Genomic DNA, 22,195 nt, shown 5'->3' with positions numbered 1-22,195 from the left:
TAATATGATCTTCATTTAAAGTAATATTTACCTATAGAGTGTCCAAAACATTCAAATACATTAGCCATTATTTTCAAAATACAGAAAATTAACTAGGAGAATATTACTTAAGGTTTCTAAGTTATATCATTCAGTTGTAAACAAGGGCATTAAGAAAATTATTTTGTTAATGCTAAGCCCACAGAACAATGCTTTGCTTTAGCAACTAAAATCTTAAAACAAAACTATTCAAGTTGTCATTATTTAATAAGACAACCTAAGTTTCTTCTATCACACACACACTTTTAATTTTCATGTTAATGTATACTTAATATGTATGTATTCATGTAGATGTGACTCACAAATACTCTATCAGACAAATATTTATTGAATACCTACAAAGGCCCTGGGGATACAGTATGCAACAAAGCAGAAACTCTTACATTAGATTTAACATTAAAAAATGAAACATTCTGTGAAGTAAATTTTCCAAATGATTAAAGCTTAATATGTTTTTTAGCTGACAGACTATTTCACATAAAAATTCAGATCTATGGCTTTTTTTTGAAAAACAGAAAAATTAAGCAACACTGGGCTCACATTTCCACACGGCAATTACTGGATGGAGCTAAGCGGTGTAATAGCCTTCACACTCTCTAATTCACCACAGTCCCTTTCATTTGCAAAAGGACTGAAAATGCAGTTTCTCCTCCCTCATTTGTGTCACCTGTTGTAAGCACCTGGATTTTGATTCTTGTTTTAGAGTACAACCATAGGACTCAACCTCATTGTTATAAACACACATTACATACACTACTATAATAAACTCCCTAAGGTGTCACACATAAAGGCATTCTTTGCACTTATATAAAATGCTTCAGAGTTGTTTCTTTTTCCTGCTTGATGTTTCAGAATTGTTTGTTCATCTATTTCTAGTAGTCCTCATCTCTTTAATATTTTACCTTTTTTTTTTACCCTTTTACTTAGAAGGAAATTAGGCTGTAAAATATACATATACTCAGCAATATGCTTTGGAAATTCTGTTTTAGCCAATCCCAGTCTTTTGCATGATTGCCTCTTTCTTGGGTATGTTCCTAGTTGACATGCAACATACAATGTGACAAGATGCCACTCACAAACTTAAACTAAAAAATCTCTTCACAGTAAACTGTACCATAAAAATCATGACTTCCCCACAGTCTACTACCTGCTTTCACTTTCAAAGTTCAACTATCTTGAAGATGTTCTGTAAGACAAAAAACTTACCTGCATACCAACATCTCGAGTTCCCCTCTTCCATTTTTTCAACCCATGATTCATTCCACGAATGGGCAAAATCAATGAGTAAGACTAGTTGTATGAGAATGAAGCAAAAGGCACCTGCCATGCCTACATAAAACCACACTGAAAGGAAAAAAAATTTTTTAAAAATCACAAATGAGTGACTGCTTCACTTTTTATTGTTTCCACAATCAATACACCAAAAGAAAAATAAAATTTTACATAGATGTCTTGACTGAGGAAGGAAAACACAAAACAAATGGTTATAGTTCCAGGCAACAATTATTTTCAATTTCCTTACAAAATATCAACATCACACCAAGAAAAAAAAGATTTCTTACCAGTTGTAAAAGTTCCTTCTGGAATGAAGAAGGCTCCAATAATAATTGCAATTGCTGCAGCAAATTTAAAGAACCAGAATCTAAAACAAATTATTTTTTATTAGTAAATATTCATTCAACAAGTGGTTTCACATATGAAATCTTTTGAGAGCTGCTCTTAAAAAATAGCTACACTTTATTGTGACTACTCTGTCCCATCTGAGGATATCCTGAAGACGAGAAGACCACCACATGTCAATTACGTTGTTGTCTGGTCACTCAGCGTCCAACTCTTTCTACAACCCCATGGACTGCAGCCTACCAGACACCTCTGTTCATGGGATTTTCCAGGCAAGAATATGCAATGGGTTGCCATTTCCTTTCCCAGGGGATGCTCCTGATCCAGGGATCAAACCCACATCTACACTGGCAGGCAGATTCTTCACCACGGAGCCACCAGGGAGGCATGGCTGTTTTATTTCATTCTAATAAACGAGAATATTAGATTCATTTCACAGGTTTACTTAAATGAGTGAGATAATAATATGGAAGTGTAAATAAGGTACACTGTACAAAGGAATAGCTTCTGAAGACACAAAAGTCTGGAAAACAGATTTCCAGTAGCAAGCCAGATGAATTGAAAGAACCAGAAAAGACATAATATCTTAAGAATTCTAACACAGAAAGAGCAGGAAGTGCAAAGCAGGTGTCCAAAATCCAAAAAAACCCCAGAAGTAACAGATTAATAACTCCATCTGAAGGTAACTAGCAAAGATTTGAGGTGTCTGCTACTTCCTATGTGAAAGCAGCAATGCAAAACTATAACAAATATGAGCATTTCACCACCTGAAGATAACAATCCTGCAATCACTGATCATAAAGGCATAAAAATCTTGCCATCTAGCAGATAAAAGAATTCAAGATAGTTGTTCTGAGGAAACTCAACAAGCTACAAGAAAATACAAAAATAATTCAATGAAAACAAGCAAAAAACACTAAATTTAACCAAGAGATAGAAATCATAGAAAAGAACCAAATATATTCTGAAGCTTAAGAATTCAAGAAAAGAAATGAAAAAAAAAAAAGTAATAGAGATCTTTAGAAGTGAAAGTTTGCTCAGTCGTGTCCGACTCTATGCGACCCCATGGACTGTACAGTCCATGGAATTCTCTGGGCCAGAATACTGGAGTGGGTAGCCTTTCCCTTCTCCAGGGGATCTTCCCAACCCAGGGATCAAACCCAGGTCTCCCATATTGCAGGCGGATTCTTTACCCGCTGAGCCACAAGGGAAGCCCAGAGATCGCCAGAATGGTAGATCAAATGGGAGACAGAAAAAGTGGACAGGCATTTTGATATAACCCAATCAGGGGTGAACTGAGAAAAAAATGAAAAAGAGGGAAGAAAGCCTCAGTAATATATGGAATTTAAATATTAGAACGATCAGGGTTTCGGAAGAAGAGAAGGGGACAGAAAGTTAATTTAAAGAAATAATATCTGAGAATTTCCTAAACCTGGACATGAACATCAAAGTTCACAAAGCTAGTAAGATCACAGTATCATCTTAATGCAAAAAAACCTTTAGGATAAAACTGTCAAAAATCAAAGAATACAACAGAATCCTAAAAGCAGCCAGAGGGGTCCAAAAAAGAGATTCTGATCAACAAAGTAATTTCCATTAGGCCCTCAGTGGATTTCTTAGAAAATCTATAGGCCAAGAGAGAGCAGAGTGACTTTGAGTATACTCAAAGTCCTTCCTTTCAACACTTTAGTCAAAGTGTTGAAAGGAAAAAAACCACCAGCCAAGATTACTCTGTCCAGCAAAGTTATCCTTCAGATATGAAGGAGAAATAAGGCTTTTCCCTAAATCCAAAGAATTTACCACCACTAAACCTGTCTTGTAAAAAATGGTAAAAAGGATTCTTCAGACTGAAATGAAAAGACACTAATCAATGACATGAAAGCCTACAAAAGCATACAACACACTGGTAAAAGTAAATACACAGATTCATACAAGTCTAATTCTTTAACAGGATGGTGTGTTAAGTAAACTATAGTAAAAGGATTTTTAAAAGTATTAAAAAACAAGTATTATAAAAAAGAGGTAAATTGTGACATCAAAAAAATATAAAAGAGGAGGAATAAATATGTAGGGCTATTTTATGCATTTAAAGTTGCTATCAGCTTAAAATTAATTTTTATGTATAACATGTTTTATGTAAGCCTCATGGTAACCACAAAGCAAAAAGCTAGAGTAGATAAGATAGAGAAGCAGAATATACTACTCGTTTACAAAGAAAATCACCAATTTACATGGGTGTTAACAGAGAAAAAAGAAACGATGAAAATACAACCAACCAGACAACAATGACTAACATATGGCATTAATAAGTCACAAATCAATAATTATGCTAATGGAGTGAATTTGCTAACCAAAAGCCAGGGTCTGGATGAATTAAAAAAACTTAAAAAGACAAATGGAATCACATTTGTGGATGTGAATGGTTAAAATGTCCATAATACTCAAAGCCATCTTTCGATTCAAAGTACTCCCTATAAAAATTTCAATGTCATTTACAAAAACTCAGGAAAGAAACAATCCTAAAGTTTGTATGTAACTTCAAAAGACCCCAAACAGCCACATCAGTCATGAGAAGGAAGAACAAAACTGAAAATATCACAGTTACTAATTCCAAACTATACTACAAAGCTATACTAATTAAAACAGTAATACCATAAAAAATAGACACACAGATCAATGGAACAGCAGAGAAGGCAACGGCACCCACTCCAGTGCTCTTGCCTGGAAAATCCCACAGACGGACCTGGTAGGCTCCGGTCCGTGGGGTCTCACAGAGTCGGACACGACTGAGCAACTTCACTTTCACTTTTTACTTTCATGCATTGGAGAAGGAAATGGCAACCCACTCCAGTGTTCTTGCCTGGAGAATCCCAGGGACGGGGGAGCCTGGTGGGCTGCAGTTTATGGGGTCGCACAGAGTCAGACACGACTGAAGCGACTTAGCAACAGCAGCAATGGAACAGAAGAGTAATAGACCCTTGCATTTTGGATCAACTAATATTTGACAAGGGAGTCAAGAATATTCAGAAGGAAAGGACAGTTCCTTCAACAGACTTGGGAAAGCTATTAATAACCACATATAGAAAAATGAAACCAGACTCCTTTCTTACACCATTCAGAGAATCGATTCAACCTGAATGGAAGACTTAAATACACTTAACACATTATTGACTTGAGATGTATTAACATCTCCTTTGTTACCCGAATGTTATTGACTGGGAAACAAATCATATGCTTTTAGAGAGCCATACAATTAACATTACAGTGTTTAGTTGTTAGAGCTTAAAACTGATAAAGGGTCATTATAGAACTTATGATTGTTGTTTTCATTCACATTTCCCTGTTAGGCTTCTGCTCCAATTTTGTGTATGTTATAAATAAAAGCTTATGACCATAAAATTTTCAAAAATGATGCATCACAAAATTTTGAACAAATAATTTTTTGGTGACTTTTATGCAGATACTTTCTCTGACTGTCCAAGCAACATAAATACTAGGATCTCAGAAGATGATAGTTCTTCAGAATATAGTTCTGACTCAGACGATATGAATATTAGACCAAGAAAAAGACAAAATAAACCACAGTGACTGATTCTGACATGGAAAGTGAAAATGAAATGCATGGTGCTTTTTTACAGGTGTGTCAGGTGTAACTATTGAATGTAATCATCTGCAAAGTGTTAATTAAATAACAGAATTCTCAAAATAAAACAAAAATAAAAATTGTCAGGCACAGGCCTATGTTTCCAGCAAAAATCCTCTAGTCAGTGAGTTAAGATCTGATACCATAAAAGTTACTAGGAAGATACTGATAACTGGGAAGAAGAAAATAAGGAAGAAACTCCCTGACATTAGTCTGGGCAGTGAGTTTTTGGGGGAGACAACAAAAGTACAAACAACAGGGTAAAATCAAACTGGTGGGAATTCTTCAGACAAAAAAATCTTCTGCAGAAAAAAACGGAACAATCAACAAAATGAAGAGACAACCTATAGGAGAAAACATTTGCAAACCATGTATCAAAATGTGGTTAGTATCAAATATACATAAAGAACCCATACAACTCAATAATTTAGAAAAAACAATGAAAAATGGACAAAACTAAATATTTTTCCAAAGAAGGCATACGAATGGCAAGCACACATGTGAAAAGGTGCTAAATATCACTAATCATCAGAGGGATGTACATCAAAACCACAGAAAGGCCACCAAGATGGTAAAAAGTAACAAACGTTGGTAACAATGTGGTGAAATAGGAGTTCTCAGGCACTGCTAATGGGCATGTGCACTAATTCAGCCACTATGGACAACAGTATGACGGTTCCTCAAAAAATACAAAAATGGAACCACCATACCATCTGGCAATCCTACTTCTAGGTATATATCCAAAGAAAGTGAAAACAGGGCACTGAAAAGGTATCTGCACATCCATGTTTACGGCAGAATATTCCTAACTGGCAGATACAGAAATACCCTGAGTGTGCATCAACAGATGAATAAAGAGACTGTACTATATACACACAATGGAATATTATTCAGCCATGAGAAAGAAGGAAATCCTATCGTTTGCAACAACATGATCCTGATGGACCTTCAGGGAATTATACTAAATGGGATAATCCAAATTAAAAAAAAATTTATATTACCAAAATGTGGAATCTGAAAAAGAAAAATGTACTTTAAAGTTGCTAAGAGAATAGATCTTAATTGTTCTCATCACAACTAAGAAAAATATGTGATGTGACAGAAGTGTTAGCTAATATATGATGGTAATCATATTGTAATATATAATACATATGAAATTAACATTTTGTACACTTTAAACCTAACACAATATCATCAATTATATCGCAAAAAAAACCACTAGCAATGATGTAAGAGTGCTTAGTACATACTTTGAGAAGAATGTTATCACAGGAAATGATTGTGATAGCCATCCTGTAATGTATTTTGAGAGTTGTTTAAAAATACATTTAATAAAGATGTTTTAACAGTGCAAAAAAAATTAAAAATCAAAACAACCTATGACTAAAGAGAATTAGAAAAAAAAAAAAAAATCAACCTGGCACAAAACATGATTTTTCATTAATATTTCATTCTTCCTGTCTTTGATAGTGTATGTTAATAGATAAGCAACATCAGATACTTAAAACTATTTTTATTTATGGGATGGAACAGTGATAAAATTCAAAACATTCAATATTGAGTATGAGATGCATTGCTCTGTATTAAAGGCGACTGACAAAAAGGTACCTTGAAATGTCTAGGTTGTCCATTATAACCATTTAGAAAATCCACCACCTGTTTCAAAGCAATAAAGTTTTTCATTTTGGCTACACTGTGTATGTAAAGAACTGAGTTCAGTTTTCTGTAGTGAGATTGGCCTACGGAAGGCTAAGAGGAGGAAGAATAAACTCATTATTAGTCACAGATGTGATAAATCTTCTTTTCAGGATGAAAACATAGTTGAACCTTGAACAATGCTAGGGTTAGGGACTCCAACTCTCTGTATGGTTGAAATACAGTCAGCCCTCTGTATCAGAGGTTCTTCATTTGTGAATTCAGTCAATCAGAGATCATGGAGTGTGTATTACCGTAGTTATTAACTGTTGGAAACAAATCTCTAAGTGGACCTGCACAGTTTAAACCTGTATTGTTCACAAGGGTAAACTTTACTAAATATTACGCACAGCAATAACTGACTCAAGTCTTCTATGTAATATTTATATTTCCAAATTCTGACATTCTCTGGTAGAGACGAGGATTTTCTTACTTTGTCATTCGTGAACAAAATAATTCTGCAGATTGTTCAAGTTTAAACTTTCTTTAGACAGACTCAAAATTACTGAGAAGAGACTACCCAGACTTTAACTGAAATTTATTAAAATACTTACCCATTGTGTATTGCAGCTCTAGGGTCACTGCTGCTCTTCACTTTGATCATTAAGAGAGAGAGAAGAAGATAGAACATAGCCAAGCCAAAGCACAATCGATATACAGCTTTATAGCCAACCAGAATATTACAAGGGACCATTCCTTTCTCATTCTCACAAAATCCAGGAATCTGAAAAACAAGAATTTCTAATCTAGATTTTTTTCAAGGAAAAATGACAATTCTGTGTAATTAAATAGCTTAAGGTTCAGAAAACTGAAGTTTGCTTTACAGTTTATGCTGAAATGTAATCAAGGTAAGTCTACACACTTTCATAAACAAAAGTTTAACTCTTTTTTCACTTTATGTGCACACAGGATAAATGACAAATGCCAATCCTAAAGTGAATGCGTATTTTAACTTGCAGACTTACTCAAACTTATTCTAAATTTTTTTAAAACTTACATTCTACTGTGATATGCTGAATCACATGTATAAAAGAAAAACACAATCAATAAAAGTTTAAAGAATTAGAGAGTAATTGAATCAGTTTCTAAATACTAAAGAGAACAATGATGGCTTTTCAAAGCCAATGCTATTAAAATCATTCTGAGATCTGGTCCCTGATTCTACAAATATTATTTTTGATAATGGATAGATCTGAAAGTAAAGTGAAAGTGAAAGTTGCTCAGTTGTGTCTGACTCTTTGTAACCCCACGGACTGTCCATGGAATTCTCTAGGCCAGGATACTCGAGTGGGTAGCCTTTCCCTTCTCCAGGGCATCTTCCCAACCCAGGGATAGAACCCAGGTCTCCCACATTGCAGATTGATTCTTTACCAGCTGAGCCACAGGGAAGCCCAAGAATACTGGAGTGGGTAGCCTATCCCTTCTCCAGAGAATCTTCCCAACCCAGGAATTGAACCAGGGTCTTCTGCATTGCAGGTGGATTCTTTACCAACTGAGCTATCAGAGATAGAACTGGATTAACAGCAAAAGGGTTGGCTATATTTCTATTTTTCTAACTTAAAATCTTGAAAAAGACTGAAGACCTTTCAGAATATCACACTGAAAACAGAGTACAAGTAAGTATTTTTAAAATATTTTTAAGTGAAATAAATGAGTGAAACAAACGAACAGTTTCAACTAAAACCATTCATAAGAAGTCAACTGGTTCCATGACAAAACCATATGAATGTCTTTTGCTTATACCCAGGACTTAAGTAAAATTAACTAAGCATCTGTTTATGGCATGTACATGCTACATTCACAACTGTGATAAGCTCATTTTCCAAACTTACATGGTTTTTCCTCACCCCAAAGTCAATCACAAGCAGATAACCATGGTTTAAAACGAAAGTTATCTAACATAAATACTTTCTCAATCTCAAATTTTCTATTGTCATTCATCTTTCCTTGGAGGAAAACTAAGTTTTATATGCCGTCTCTTGATCACATTCTCTCTCATCTCTTACGGGTTAGATCCCTTATGACTTCTCAAAAAGCAAATGATTAAATCTCTCCATTCTAAAAACGTTTTAAACTCAGCCTCCCTCTAAGACTTGCCATCTTCATCACAAAGATCCTCAAGTTAGCAGTTTACTCACTGGATATATTCCTCACAGCCATATAACTTTCCCTCCCAAACCTCCTAGGTCCAGCATTCTTAAAACTACAGCTTTTTAAAGACACTACGACATATGTCAAATCCAATGGCTACTACTTAATCCTCACACTCTTTTACACCTTTTTTACACAGACGTTATCCTGTCATTCTTAAAGCTCTGTTCCTAAGATCTACAAACATGTTTTTGGTTCTCTTCTTTCACTGTTCCTTTAGAGCTTCCCTTCTCCACCAAGCCCCTTCTGTCAAAGTTCTAGCTCTGCTCACTCCAAATGGTCCTCCTCTTCAGCATATGCTGCCACAGTTTGAATTTCATCTCTAGCCCTGATGTGAGTGACACACTCGTATTTTCTACTTCCTGTTGGACACATACAGAGATACAAATGTAGTGAAATACCCACAAGCCAATGTACTATGAACTGAACTAGATTATATTCTCCCCATCTTCTTTCACAACCTGACTCCCTGGTGCCGGGGACAGGGGGAGGGCGGAAGGCAGGGCAGGCAGTAAATTTAATAGAATACCTTTTCTTTCTTTTTCTTAGTTAACAGCAACAGTTTCTTCTCAGTTATCTAGGATCAGAACCTCGTTACTATTGTTCAATTACTGCCTATATTTAAATCCAGAGCCAGTCAATTTTATGTTCAGGGAATCCATTTCAGGTGCTCTATGCCCTTCTTGATTACATCATTTTTACAGCCTCTACACTTAACAGCTTGCCTTTTTTTCCTGATTATCGGATAAATCTTCCTAAGGCATACATACTTGGCTCAAAAAGCTTTTATCCTCATTCTGCTTCCTGTTTTTCAATTTCTGTATACAAAAATTTATTGATTATTAGAATGCCACTTTTTCCACGAGACCCACAGTGATTCTGACGTTACCCCGGCTGGAAATTACTTACTTCCTCTTATTATCACAGCACTCTTTTCTGCACCATCACAATCTCATAAACCACTTTTACTGTTTGTCTTTCCTAAATAATTATGAGCTGCTAAAACTGGGATTCAGTATTGTCTTCCTTTTTACAGTATTCTGTTTCCAACACATTGGAAGCAATTTTATGCATAAACATACTAAAGGTTCAGGATTCCCAGGTGGCACTAGAGGTAAAGAATCTGCCTGCCAACACAGGAGACCTAAGAGAGGCAGGTCGGCAAGATCCCCTGGAGGAGGGCAGGCTACCCACTCCAGTATTCTTGCCTGGAGAAGCCCAGGGGCAGAAGGCCTGACAGATTACAGTCCATAGGGTCACAGAGTCAGACACAACTGAAGTGACTTAGTAGGCACACACACTAAAGGTTCAGTTAATTTAAAAAAAAAAAAAAAAAAGACTTACCTTATTCAGCTGTTCTTCCATTCCAGGTATCAACATTACACAAGCTACACACACTCCAACAAGCAAAAAAAGTGCATAGATCAACCTAGTTACAGTGGAGTTATTTCCACTAGGACAGCATCGGCACAGCAAACACGGGGCACTGCCACACAAACACGGGATCTGGAAAAAGAACGGTAAAAATCAGTACAGTCTAAAACGATACAGTGAAAATCTATATTCTATCTACTCAAAAAAGGATGAAGTTAAGTTGATTAAAAAGTGATCTGGTTCACAAGTTATCTATAGACTATAAAACTTGGTAACTTCTGGGTAAAAATGAAGCAAAATAAAGCAAAAAAAAAAAGTGCCCTTTATATCAAGCAAAATGAGTAAGTTCAGTTAAAAATGAAGAAAAAAAACAGCAACAAGACCCAAAGTTTAGCTGAGAAAAGAAATGGGATATTCATTAATTGTAAGTGGATCTCCAACTCCTACCTTTTAAAACCCCCAGAAATCAGGCTGAATTCACAAAAGTCTGAGGTTTCTCAGATACTTCAGAGAAGGAAAAGAAGTAAACTGGTATTCTCATCTTTTCCCTCTTCTGACTTGGTGGTGGTGATAACCACCAAGTAAAAGTTCCTATTAGAATTAGGCAAAATAGAATTAAATGAACGAGTGGGGTGAGCTAGCGTTCTCTAACAGAATTCCACACTAAACTAGTAGTAGATCCCAGGGGAAAAGGCTATCTCCCTGAGCACGTGAGGCAAACGCCGGTAGTGGAATTTAACAATATCTCAGAAAGGCAAAGTGAAAGTATTCTAGTAACAATTGACCTTACTCTAGGGTGAGCACCACCATCCACCAGATACCACAGGAAGGGAGTATTGCAGAAGTCAGACACACTACAGTAACCAATATAATGTAGGATCAGAAGTACTTATACAAAACTTCGGAAATAAATGGCATGGCAACAACACAAACACATCTTAGCAAAAAATAAACAAACATGCCCCGACCAAAAAAAAAAAGCATTTGAAAAATCCAATCTGAAATAAAACATAACTCAGTAAGAAAAGGAAATTCCCTAAAATTGGTTCACCTGAAGCAAAAAGGAGAGATCAAACAGAAGAGAAGAGAACAAGCTGAAAAGGACTGCAGGGCTGAGGAGAAATGAGAAGGGGAAAAGCCTGCTTAAAAAACTAACAAAACAAAAATGGAACAAAACAAAAATGCTGAAAATAAAAATCAGTTCAGTTCAGTTGCTCGGCCGTGTCCGACGAACCGCAGCACGCCAGGCCTCCCTGTCCATCACCAACTCCAGAGTCCACCCAAACCCATGTCCATTGGGTCGGTGGTGCCATCCAGCCATCTCATCCTCTACCGTCCCCTCCTCCTCCCGCCCTCAATCTTTCCCAGCATCAGGGTCTTTTCCAATGAGTCAGCTCTTTGCATCAGGTGGCCAAAGTATTGGAGTTTCAGCTTCAACATCAGTCCTTCCAATGAACACCCAGGGCTGATCTCCTTCAGAATGGACTGGTTGGATCTCCTTGCAGTCCAAGGGACTTGCAACAGTCTTCTCCAACACCACAGTTCAAAAGCATCAATTCTTCGGTGCTCAGCTTTCTTTGCAGTCCAACTCTCACACCCATACATGACCACTGGAAAAACCATAGCCTTGACCAGACAGAGCTTTGTTGGCAAAGTAATGTCTCTGCTGAAAATAAAAATACTGATAGATAAATTTTGGATTAAGTACCATAAACTCAGGCCAAGACACAGTAACAGTGACCAGACCTACCCTACTGCCTTAATCCGTGGGGAAAAATAAAGTGAAACAATGGTTTTTCAGACAGTTAACAATAGGCAATTTAGGATACTTAATTTCTAAGAGAGATGAAACAATGTGAAGTCTATGACTGGCCTAGTTTTTCTCCCTGGGAAGAGTCTCCAGTGTAGGCCAGCACAGGCCAGCAGTCTACTGAACTGGAGACACAGTTGGGACAGAGTTGAGAGTTTAGGGAAGTGAAGGCACATAAGAGTTCACAGGACATAAAAAATTAACGGAGAAAGCTATACTGAGATTGAGCTCTGGAGATCTGCAGAGGCTTCCATTTCTGTCTTCAGCAGAGCACTGATCAGCATATGTATTTGATTAAATTCCTCTAGGGGGCAGGGTGGGGTGGTATTACCAATCAGAATGGAAAAAACGTTAAAAATCCTTGAGTAAAATTATAAGATTTTTACTACACAGCTCTTGCCTGGAAAATCCCATGGACGGAGCAGCCTGGTAGGCTGCAGTCCATGGGGTCGCGAAGAGTCAGACACGACTGAGCGACTTCACTTTCACTTTTCACTTTCATGCATTGGAGAAGGAAATGGCAACCCACTCCAGTGTTCTTGCTTGGAGAATCCCAGGGACGGGGGAGCCTGGTGGGCTTCCGTCTATTGGGTTGCACAGAGTCGGACACGACTGACGAGACTTAGCAGCAGCAGCATGGGGGGTGGGGGTGGGCGGAAGCTGGCCATAAGGCTAAAAAAAGCCATTCCAATCTCAACAAAGCCTAAAAGCAAACTTTGAAAAGCTTCTCTTCAAATAACTCACATATGTCTAAGAACAGCAAGAATGTTTTTTTAACAAATACAACATATCCAGCTCCCATCAAGGTAAAAGTTACAATATCTAACAGCTAATAAGAAATTGGCAGGCATACCAGTATGGAAAATACAGCTTGTAGTTAAGAGCAAAGTCAACAAATAAAAATCAGCCTGAAAATTGCACAGATAACTGAATTTAATTATAAAAATGGCATTCCAAAATCACTGAGGACGGTGACTGCAGCCACAAAATTAAAAGACACTCGCTCCTTGGAAGAAAAGCTATGACAAACGTAGACAGCATATTAAAAAGCTGAGACATCACTTTGCCAACAAGGTCCATATGGTCAAAACTATGGTTTTTCTTGTAGTCATGTATGGATGCGAGAGTTGGACCATAAAAAAGACTGGAGTGTCAAAGAATTGTTGCTTTCAAATTGTGGTGCTGGAGAAGACTCTCGAGAGTCCCTTGGACTGTAAGGAGATCAAACCAGTCAATCTTCAAGGAAATCAACCCTGAACATTCACTGAAAGGACTGTTGATGAAGCTCAAGTTCTAATACTTTGGCCATGTGATATGAAGAGCTGACTCACTGGAAAAGACTGATGCTAGGAAAGATGGAGGGCAAGGAGGAGAAGGGGGCGGCAGAGGATGTGGGGGTTAGATGGCATCACTGATTCAGTGGACATGAATCTGGGCAAACTCTGAGAGATAGTGAAGGACAGGGAAGGCTGGTGTGCTATAGTCCATGGGGTTGCAAAGAGCTGAACATGACTTAGTGACTATGTTATTGTAACTATACTTCATTTGCTCAAGTAAAGGAAAACACAGCATGTCAAAGAGAGACATGGAAGGTTATGTCCATATCAAACTTCTGAAAATGAAAAGTAAAGTATCTGAACCAAAAAGTACACTGCAGAAAAAGCAAATAAACTTGAAGACATAGCAAAAGAAACAATCCAAAAGATAAAAAGACTAGAACAAAAACAACAGAGAATCAGTGTTGTGAAACAACTTCAAACAGCCTAATACCTGTCAAACTGGGGCTTCTGAAGAATAGAGGAGACAGGAGAGTCCTTTTGAGGAAGTAACTGCCAAAATGTTCTTCATGAAAACTATAAACTCACAGATCCAAGAAACTCAACAAAAACGTAATGAAAACTACACGTCAAGTTACATCATAATTTTGTTTAGGGCTTCCTTTGTGGCTCAGTGGTAAAGAATTCACCTGCCAATTCAGGAGACACAGATTTGATCCCTGGGCAGGGAAGATCCCAGGTGCCGTGGAGCAAGTAAGCCCATGCACGACCACAAAGCCTGGAAACTGCCACTCCTGAGCCCGCGTGCTACAGCTCCCGTGGCTCGAGCGTCCCAGAGCCCTGTCACCACAAGAGAAGCCCCACAATGAGAAGCTTGTGCATGCAGTGAAGAGCAGCCCCGCTCCCCAACTAGAGAAGAGCCTGTGTAGCAGCAAAGACCCAGCACAGCCAAACATAAATAAGTGAAATTAAAAGAAAAAAAATGGTTTAAAAAAATAAATTGCTTAAAAACAATGATAAACAGAAAAAAATCTTAAAAGCAGTCAGAAAATGAAGGTACCTTATATAAATAAGGATATCAGACTTCTAGTAAGAAATATTGCAATGCAGAAATCAATACTGAATTGAAGGAAACTGTAAGTTCACACTCAGCAAAGATATCTTTGTAAAGACATTTTTAGGCACAGAAAAAACCCCAAAATAACAAATCTAAACTATCAGAAATGTGAAAAGAAAGTTACACCAGAAATGTGGATCTACATAAAAGAAATGGACAACAAAAAAGAAATGGTTAACTGTGTATTCTTTTTTTTTTACATATAAAAGGTTACTTAGAAAAGATTATTATCTTTTTAAAGCAAAATAGTAAAGTATTCTGGGTGGTTACAACACAGAAGGCAGTACAGTTACTGTATGTGACAGTTACAAACAAGCCATAAAAGGAGACATTCAACTATACTACTGTATACTTAAATTAGAAACAGAATGGATATGACACAAAGGCAGTATAATAAGCTAAATACTATAAACCCTACAGTGACCCTACAGTCTAAAAATGCAAAACAAAGGAATACAGCTAGTAAGCCAAAAGATTAAAAAAAAAAACAAAAAAAACATTAATATATTCCTAATTAATCCAAAATAAGGAAAAAACTAGGGAAAAGAGACCATGACCAGGTAGGATAAACAAAAAACAAATAGAAAGATGGTTGATTTAAGCACAAACATGATCAATACTCACATTAAGTATAAAGAGACTAAACACTGACAAATAAAAAGCACAGTCAGATTAAAGAGTTAAGATCCAACCCTATCTTTTCCACAAGAAACCCACTTAAACATACAGACAGAACTGGTGGAAAATTAAATATATATATATATGTACACATGTGGGTATATATATATGTGTGTCTGTCTGTGTGTGTGTATACACACATATACACATAAACACACATACCAGTATCAAAGTAGATTTCAGAGCAAAGAGTTTCATCAGGAACAAGGAGGGCCATTTTATAATAAAAGACAAACATGGAGATATAGGATATTCATTAAGCAGACATACAACATACAATCCTAAGTATTTCTGCATGTAAAAAAGAACTTCAAAATGCATCAAAGAAAAATTATTAAAACTGAAAAGAGTAATAACAAGTCTACATCTATGTTGTTTCATTAACTGAAGTAGGAAAAAAACTCAATATACATATCAGTTCAGTATCATTAATTATCTCTGACATTCAGAGAATATTCCATCTAACCAAAGCAGAATAAAAATTATTTTCAAAAACACAGAAAACACTTAACCAAAACAGAGCATATTCTGGGCCATGAAACAAATCTCAAATCTCAATAAATATAATCATACATGTTTTCGTGGCCCACAATGGAATTAAATACTGATCAGTAACAGAAGGATTTATTTCTCCAGAAACTAAATAATACAGTCAAACTCACAAGCAGAAGAGGTCAAAAAACAAACAGAATGAAAATAAGGTATCACATTTTTGGAATGTACCAAAAGCAATGTTTAAAAGAAACCTACAGTTTTAAGTGGCTATGTTAGATAATAAATAAATCAATGACCAGAGCTTTCATCTTAAGTTATTAAATGAGCAAAGTATAGCCCAAATAGGCAGAATAAAAGAAATGATAAAGATAAATCCATGAGGTAAAAAACAGAAAAGAAGAAAGTGAAGCTAGTTTTAGAAGACCATTATAATTTAGAAATCTATCGTCAGACTGATGAGGATAAAAAAATAGCAAGAAAGTGAACATACACATCTTCAGAACCAGAAATGAGAGAGAAGGTATTATTATCGATCCTGTGAGCATCAAAGGATTATAAGAGAAAACTATGAGCGATTTTATTGAATAATTCAACAGCTTAGATAAAACAGATAAACTCCATGAAAAATCCAAACTACCAAAAATCATTCGATGAGAAATATATAAGATGAATGGTCCTGTTTCTATTCAAGAAACTGAATTTGTAGTTAAAAACCTTCACAGGCATAGGTAGCTTCACTAGTGAATTCCATTAAACATTTAAAGAATAAATCAAACCAACTCTACCCAGATTCTTCCGGAAAACTAAAGAGGCAAAAAACTGATACAAAATCAAGGAAACAACATACTGATATCCTTTATGAACATTACAAAAAAAAAAAAAAAATCCTTAATATCCTGTCAAGTCAATAACACAAAAAGTATACAAAGATCTCCTGTTCCATTTTCACAAAGGAGGAGACTGGAACCATGACTCCATCCTAAAGAAAAGAAAAAAGCAAAGAGACTCAAAAAATCAACAATTCTTCTAGGATCCAAGTTAGGTGAGGACACAGAGTAAGTCACTGCCCCCGAGACTGAAAGACAGACAGGGAATCATTGCTTATTAGTGTCCACAAGTGGAAACTGACTTGGGAACCGGTGTGCAGGATGGAAATCCTGAAAGATAACTGAAGAACTGCTGGAGCCTCATAGTGGACAAGTCTGAGAGCTAAAAAAACCAGGAAAACACACTTAAAGGGCCCTACAAACTTGTGAATTTTACTACTAGTTCAATCAGGTTCTCATAGTAAACTTGAGAGAAAAATTCCTTCCAGCTTCTTGTAGGAAAGGAGAGATCCATTTTAAAATATATTAGAACACTTTTTTCTGAACACCTGACCTCAAGAAAAACTAGTTAAATAGAGTCTAACTTATTTAACTAGAGGATAAATAACCTAGGGGAAGAGAAATACTGAACTCTAGCTTTTCAAGCCATCCTCTCCCATTTATAGTGGGACGGAGGGGAGACTAAGAAATATTAGGAAGTTCACAGTCCAGAGGCATAAGCTTACTAAAAGACTAAAATCTAATCAGAGAATAATGGATGTTTCTCTTTCACCCACACCTCACCAGGACACAATCAAGTTCCTTTTCCCTGGTACATAGTATCTGGGTATCAGGAAAATTATTGACATTACAAAAGGCAAAAATCACAATTTGAAGAGACACAGCAAGCATCAAAACCAGACACAGCAGAGATATTAGACTGATCAAACCAAAAATATAAAACAACTATCATATGTTAAGGGTTCTACTGAATAATGTAGACAGCATGCAAGAAGCAGAAATGAAATCCTTCAAAAAAATATATGTTAGAAACAAAAAACAGTAGCAGAAATGAAAATGCAGACACGGTTGAGGAAATAATTTCTGAGCTTAAGACTGTATCAATAGAAATTTTCCAAATTGAAAAGCCAAGAGAGTAAAGACTGACATTCTGTTCAACAGAATATCCAAGAATCGTGAGATAACTGCAAATGGTAAAACATAATGTGAATATCGCAAGGAAAAGAAATATTGTTTAAATGACAGACTTCCCCCAAATTACCATCAGACATACACACCCCACCCTCCACAAAAAAAAAAACACCACCACCAACAAAAACCCCTACACCTAGATAAATCGCTTTGAAGCAACAGAAAATACAATATCCTGGAAGAAGCCAGAGGAAAAACACCTTACCTACAGAGGAACAAAGGATGAATTATCGATATATTCAAGTTTTCCTCAGACACCATGCAAACAAGAGTGAAGTGAAATATTTTAGTGTTGAGAGAAAACAACCCGCCAACCTACAGTTCTGTACCCTGCAAATTATCCTTCAAAAGAAGAAATATTTTCTCAAATAAAATGGAATTTGTTGCCAAACTCTAGACTTGCTTGCAAGAAATGTTCAAAATTCTCTAAAGGAGGAAAATAATATAATTCAGAAACTCTACATATAAAATTACTCTTATAAATAAAAGTAAAAACTTTTCTTATTCTTAGTTGAGCTAACTTGTTTGCTCAAAATAAGAGCAACAATGTATTGTTACATATGCACATGTTATGCCTGTACATATACATGTGTGTAGACACATAGGTTCGTGTGTGTGTATTTAATGAATGAAAGTAATGTAGAAAGGAAAGGAGACAGGAATCAGGATCGTTTTCCTATTATAAGGTATTAACACTAGCTCTAAGTGTGTAGTGTAGTAGTATGCTGTTACTTCAAAGTGGATAAGCTGTAAATGTTATTTCAAATTCTAGAGTGCTACAGACAAAAAATCGTATGATGAAAATCTAATGCACAAGGTGATGATGTTATGAGATAGGGCCTTTGGGAAGAATTAGGTCAAAAAGGCCGAGCCTGCACGAAGAGTAGTGCTCTCATAAAGGCGGCAGAGAGAGAGCGCCTCACCTCTTCAACTATATGAGGAAACACCAACAAGTTGGCAGTCTACAACCCTGAAGAGGGCCTTCACCAGATACAAAAGATAGCCATGCGGGCACCCTAATCTTGGACTGCCAGCCTCCAGTACTGTGAGAAACAAATTTCTGTTGTTAACATGCCACCCAGCCTGTGGTATTGTTACAACAGCCCAAATGGACTAATAAATTGGGCAACAACCGAAAAACAAGTAAATAACACTTCATAAAAGCTAAAAGGTGTTTAACTGATATGCTAAAAGGGATAGAAAATGGAATCATATACAATGCTTAATTTAAACACCCTTCTCCCCCAACACACAACAGGAAAAACAAGGGCAACAAATAGAAAACAGTAATAAATACAGTAAATACTAGTCCAAATCTATCAGTAATCACCTTGGAGATCAGAGGCCTAAATTTATTCAATTAAAAGACAGACTGTCAGAGTGTTCAAAAAACAAGACCCAATTACACTGCTTACAAGAGACTCACTATAAATATAAAGACACACAGAATAAAAGTGAATGGAAGGGGAAAATACAACATGTGAACACTAAATGAGAGAGGGTAGCTGCACTGGTTGCAGGTAGAGCAGACCTCAAAACAAGCAAAGTTATCTGGGATAAAGAAAGACACTACATAATGATACAGGGATCCAATTCTCCAAGATGTTAACAATTCTAAATAGGTATGCACCTAATGGCAGAGCATCAAACTGTGAAGGCAAAAACCCAGTAAAACTGCAAACAGAAACAGATGACTCCACTGTCAGAGTTAGACAGACTCCAGTGTCTCTCTCAGAAATGGACAGACTGAGCTAGCAGAAAATCAGGAAGGACAGCTGCACTCACCACCACCAATCAAATGGGTGCCTGACATCTATAGACTACTCTACCCTGTGACCAGCGAACACATTCTCCAAGATGACATGGAATAGTAACCAAAAGCACACTGCTGACAATAAAACACAGTATCGAACTTGAAAGAGCACTGACTGCTCTCAGACTACAAATCAACTAGAAATCAATAGCAAAATGGTAACTGGAAAATCCCCCAAATTCTTAAAACAATGTACTTATCTAAAATAAACACAGAAGTCAAAGAAGTCTCAAGAGAAATTTTTAAAAATCTGAATTAAAATAATAACACAATTTATAGAAACTTATGGGATGTAGTGAAAGCAGTGCTTTTAGGCAAATTTACAGCACTGAATGCATTTACCAGAAAAGAAAATCTAAAATCAATCATCTAAGCTTCCATCTTAGGAAACTAGAAAAAGAAATGCAAACTGAAAGAAAACAGAAAAAAAAGAACTAGACTAGACATCAACGCAATCAAAGACAGAAAATAGAGAAAAACCAATGAAAACAAAATGTGGTTCTTTGATCAATAAAAATAAGCCCCCAACCAGGCTAACTAACAAAAAAAGATAACACAGATTACTAACGTTAGAAATGACAGAGAAGATGTCACTGTAGGTCCTGTGGACATGAAAAGGATAATGAAAGAATACCATGAACAATTCTGTGCCCACAAATTTGAGAACCTACACAAATGGACAAAACCCTTCAAAGATACAAGCTGCTAAAACTCACACACAAGAAACAATTTGAATAGACCTCTATTAAAGAAATTTAATCAATAATTAACAGCCTTCCAAAACAGCACTAGGCACAGGCAGGTTCACTGGTGAATCTACATCGATTCCCTTCAATCTCAGAGAACACAAGTAGAGGAGGAATACTTTCTAACTTGTTCTATAAAATAAGCATCATTCTAATAACAAAACCTGACAAACACATTATAATAAAAGATTAACCTTTCTCATGAATAAAGGCATAAATTCTCAATAAAATATTAGCAAATTACGTCCAACAATGTAGGAAAAAGAATTACACACCACAACCAAGTGGGATTTGTCCCAAAAGGCAAGACTGGCTCACATTCAAATAGTTAGGACTCATGTAAATTACAGACTTTGGGAGATGATGATTGTTAGGGTAGGCTTAGTAACTAACAAACGCACCTCTCTGGTGGGGAATGTTTGCAACAAGGGAAGCTATGCATATGGGGACACAGGGCATATATGGGAAATCTCTATCTTCCTCTCAATTTTTCTGCAAAGCTAAACCTGATTTTTAAAAATAGTTTTAAAAAAGCATACAAAAAGTTAATACACTGTAATCAGGCAGGGTTGAGCTGGGAGAAAGCAAATTTGGTTAAGCTTTTGAAATTCAATCAAATTAGTTTACCACATTAACAGACTGAAGAAAATTACCACCAGGGCCATCTCACACAATGCAAAAAAGTAATTTGAAAAATTCAATACCCATTCATTATAAAACAAATTTAAAAAACTCACCTAGAGCCAGAGATGCGGGAGTGTGAGGTCAACTGGGCCTTAGGAAGCATTACTAGGGACAAAGTGGAGGTGATGGAATTCCAGCTAAGCTATTTCAAATCCTAAAAGGTGATGCTGTCAAAGTGCTGCACTCAATATGCCAGCAAATTTGGAAAACTGAGCAGTGGCCACAGGACTGGAAAAGGTCAGTTTTCATTCCAATCCCAAAAAAGGGCAATGCCAAAGAATGCTCACTACCACACAATTGCACTCATTTCACATGCAAACAAGGGCATGCCCAAAATCTTCCAAGCCAGGCTTCAACAGTAAGTGAACTGAGAACTTCCAGATGAACAAGCTAGGTTTAGAAAAGGCAGAGGGACCAGAGGTCAAATGGCCAACATCTGCTGATCACAGAAAAAGCAAGAGAATTCCAGAAAAACATTTCCTGCTCCACCGACTACACTAAAGCTTTTGACTGTGTGGATCACTAGAGTGTGGATCACTACAAACTGTGGACAATTCTTAGAGAAGGGAATACCAGACCACCTGACCTGCCTCCTGAGAAATCTGTATGCAGGTCAAGAAGCAAGTTACAACCAGACATGGAACAAAGGACTGGTTCCAAATTGGGAAGAAGTGTGTCAAGGCTATATATTGTCACCCTGCTTATTTAACTTATATGCAGAGTACATCACATGAAATGCCGGGCTACATGAAACACAAGCTGGAATAAAGACTGCAGGGAGAAATATCAATAATCTAAGATATGCAGATGACTACACCCTTAGGGCAGGAAGCAAAGAGGAACTAAAGAGCCTCTTGATGAAGATGAAAGAGGAGAGTGAAAAAGCAGGCTTAAAACTTAACACTCAAAAAACAAAGATCATGGCATCCAGTCCCATCACTTCATGGCAAATAGGTGGGGAAACAGTGTAAACAGTGAAAGACTTAATTTTCTTGGGCTCCAAAATCACTGTGGACAGTGACTGCAGCCATGAAA

The 22,195-nt window shown here is 36.6% G+C and overlaps 1 protein-coding gene across 1 annotated transcript in view; it reads right to left on the bottom strand.

Moving 5' to 3' along the window:
- SERINC1 (serine incorporator 1) overlaps positions 1–22,195 on the bottom strand; it is a 31,270-nt gene that overhangs the window by 2,910 nt on the left and 6,165 nt on the right. Inside the window, exons 2-5 of the mRNA XM_010861786.1 lie at positions 10,493–10,654; positions 7,552–7,721; positions 1,602–1,681; positions 1,246–1,383 (exon numbers count right to left, since the gene is read on the bottom strand). Of these exons, the coding sequence (XP_010860088.1) occupies positions 1,246–1,383; positions 1,602–1,681; positions 7,552–7,721; positions 10,493–10,654 (550 nt within the window). The remainder of the gene's footprint in view (positions 1–1,245; positions 1,384–1,601; positions 1,682–7,551; positions 7,722–10,492; positions 10,655–22,195) is intronic.

The sequence above is a fragment of the Bison bison genome, unplaced genomic scaffold (genome assembly GCF_000754665.1).
Source record: "Bison bison bison isolate TAMUID 2011002044 unplaced genomic scaffold, Bison_UMD1.0 scf7180017864473, whole genome shotgun sequence".
Classification (NCBI taxonomy): Eukaryota; Metazoa; Chordata; class Mammalia; order Artiodactyla; family Bovidae; genus Bison; species Bison bison.
Note: the sequence above shows the minus strand (reverse complement) of the source record. Positions and strands in the feature narration are given on the sequence as shown.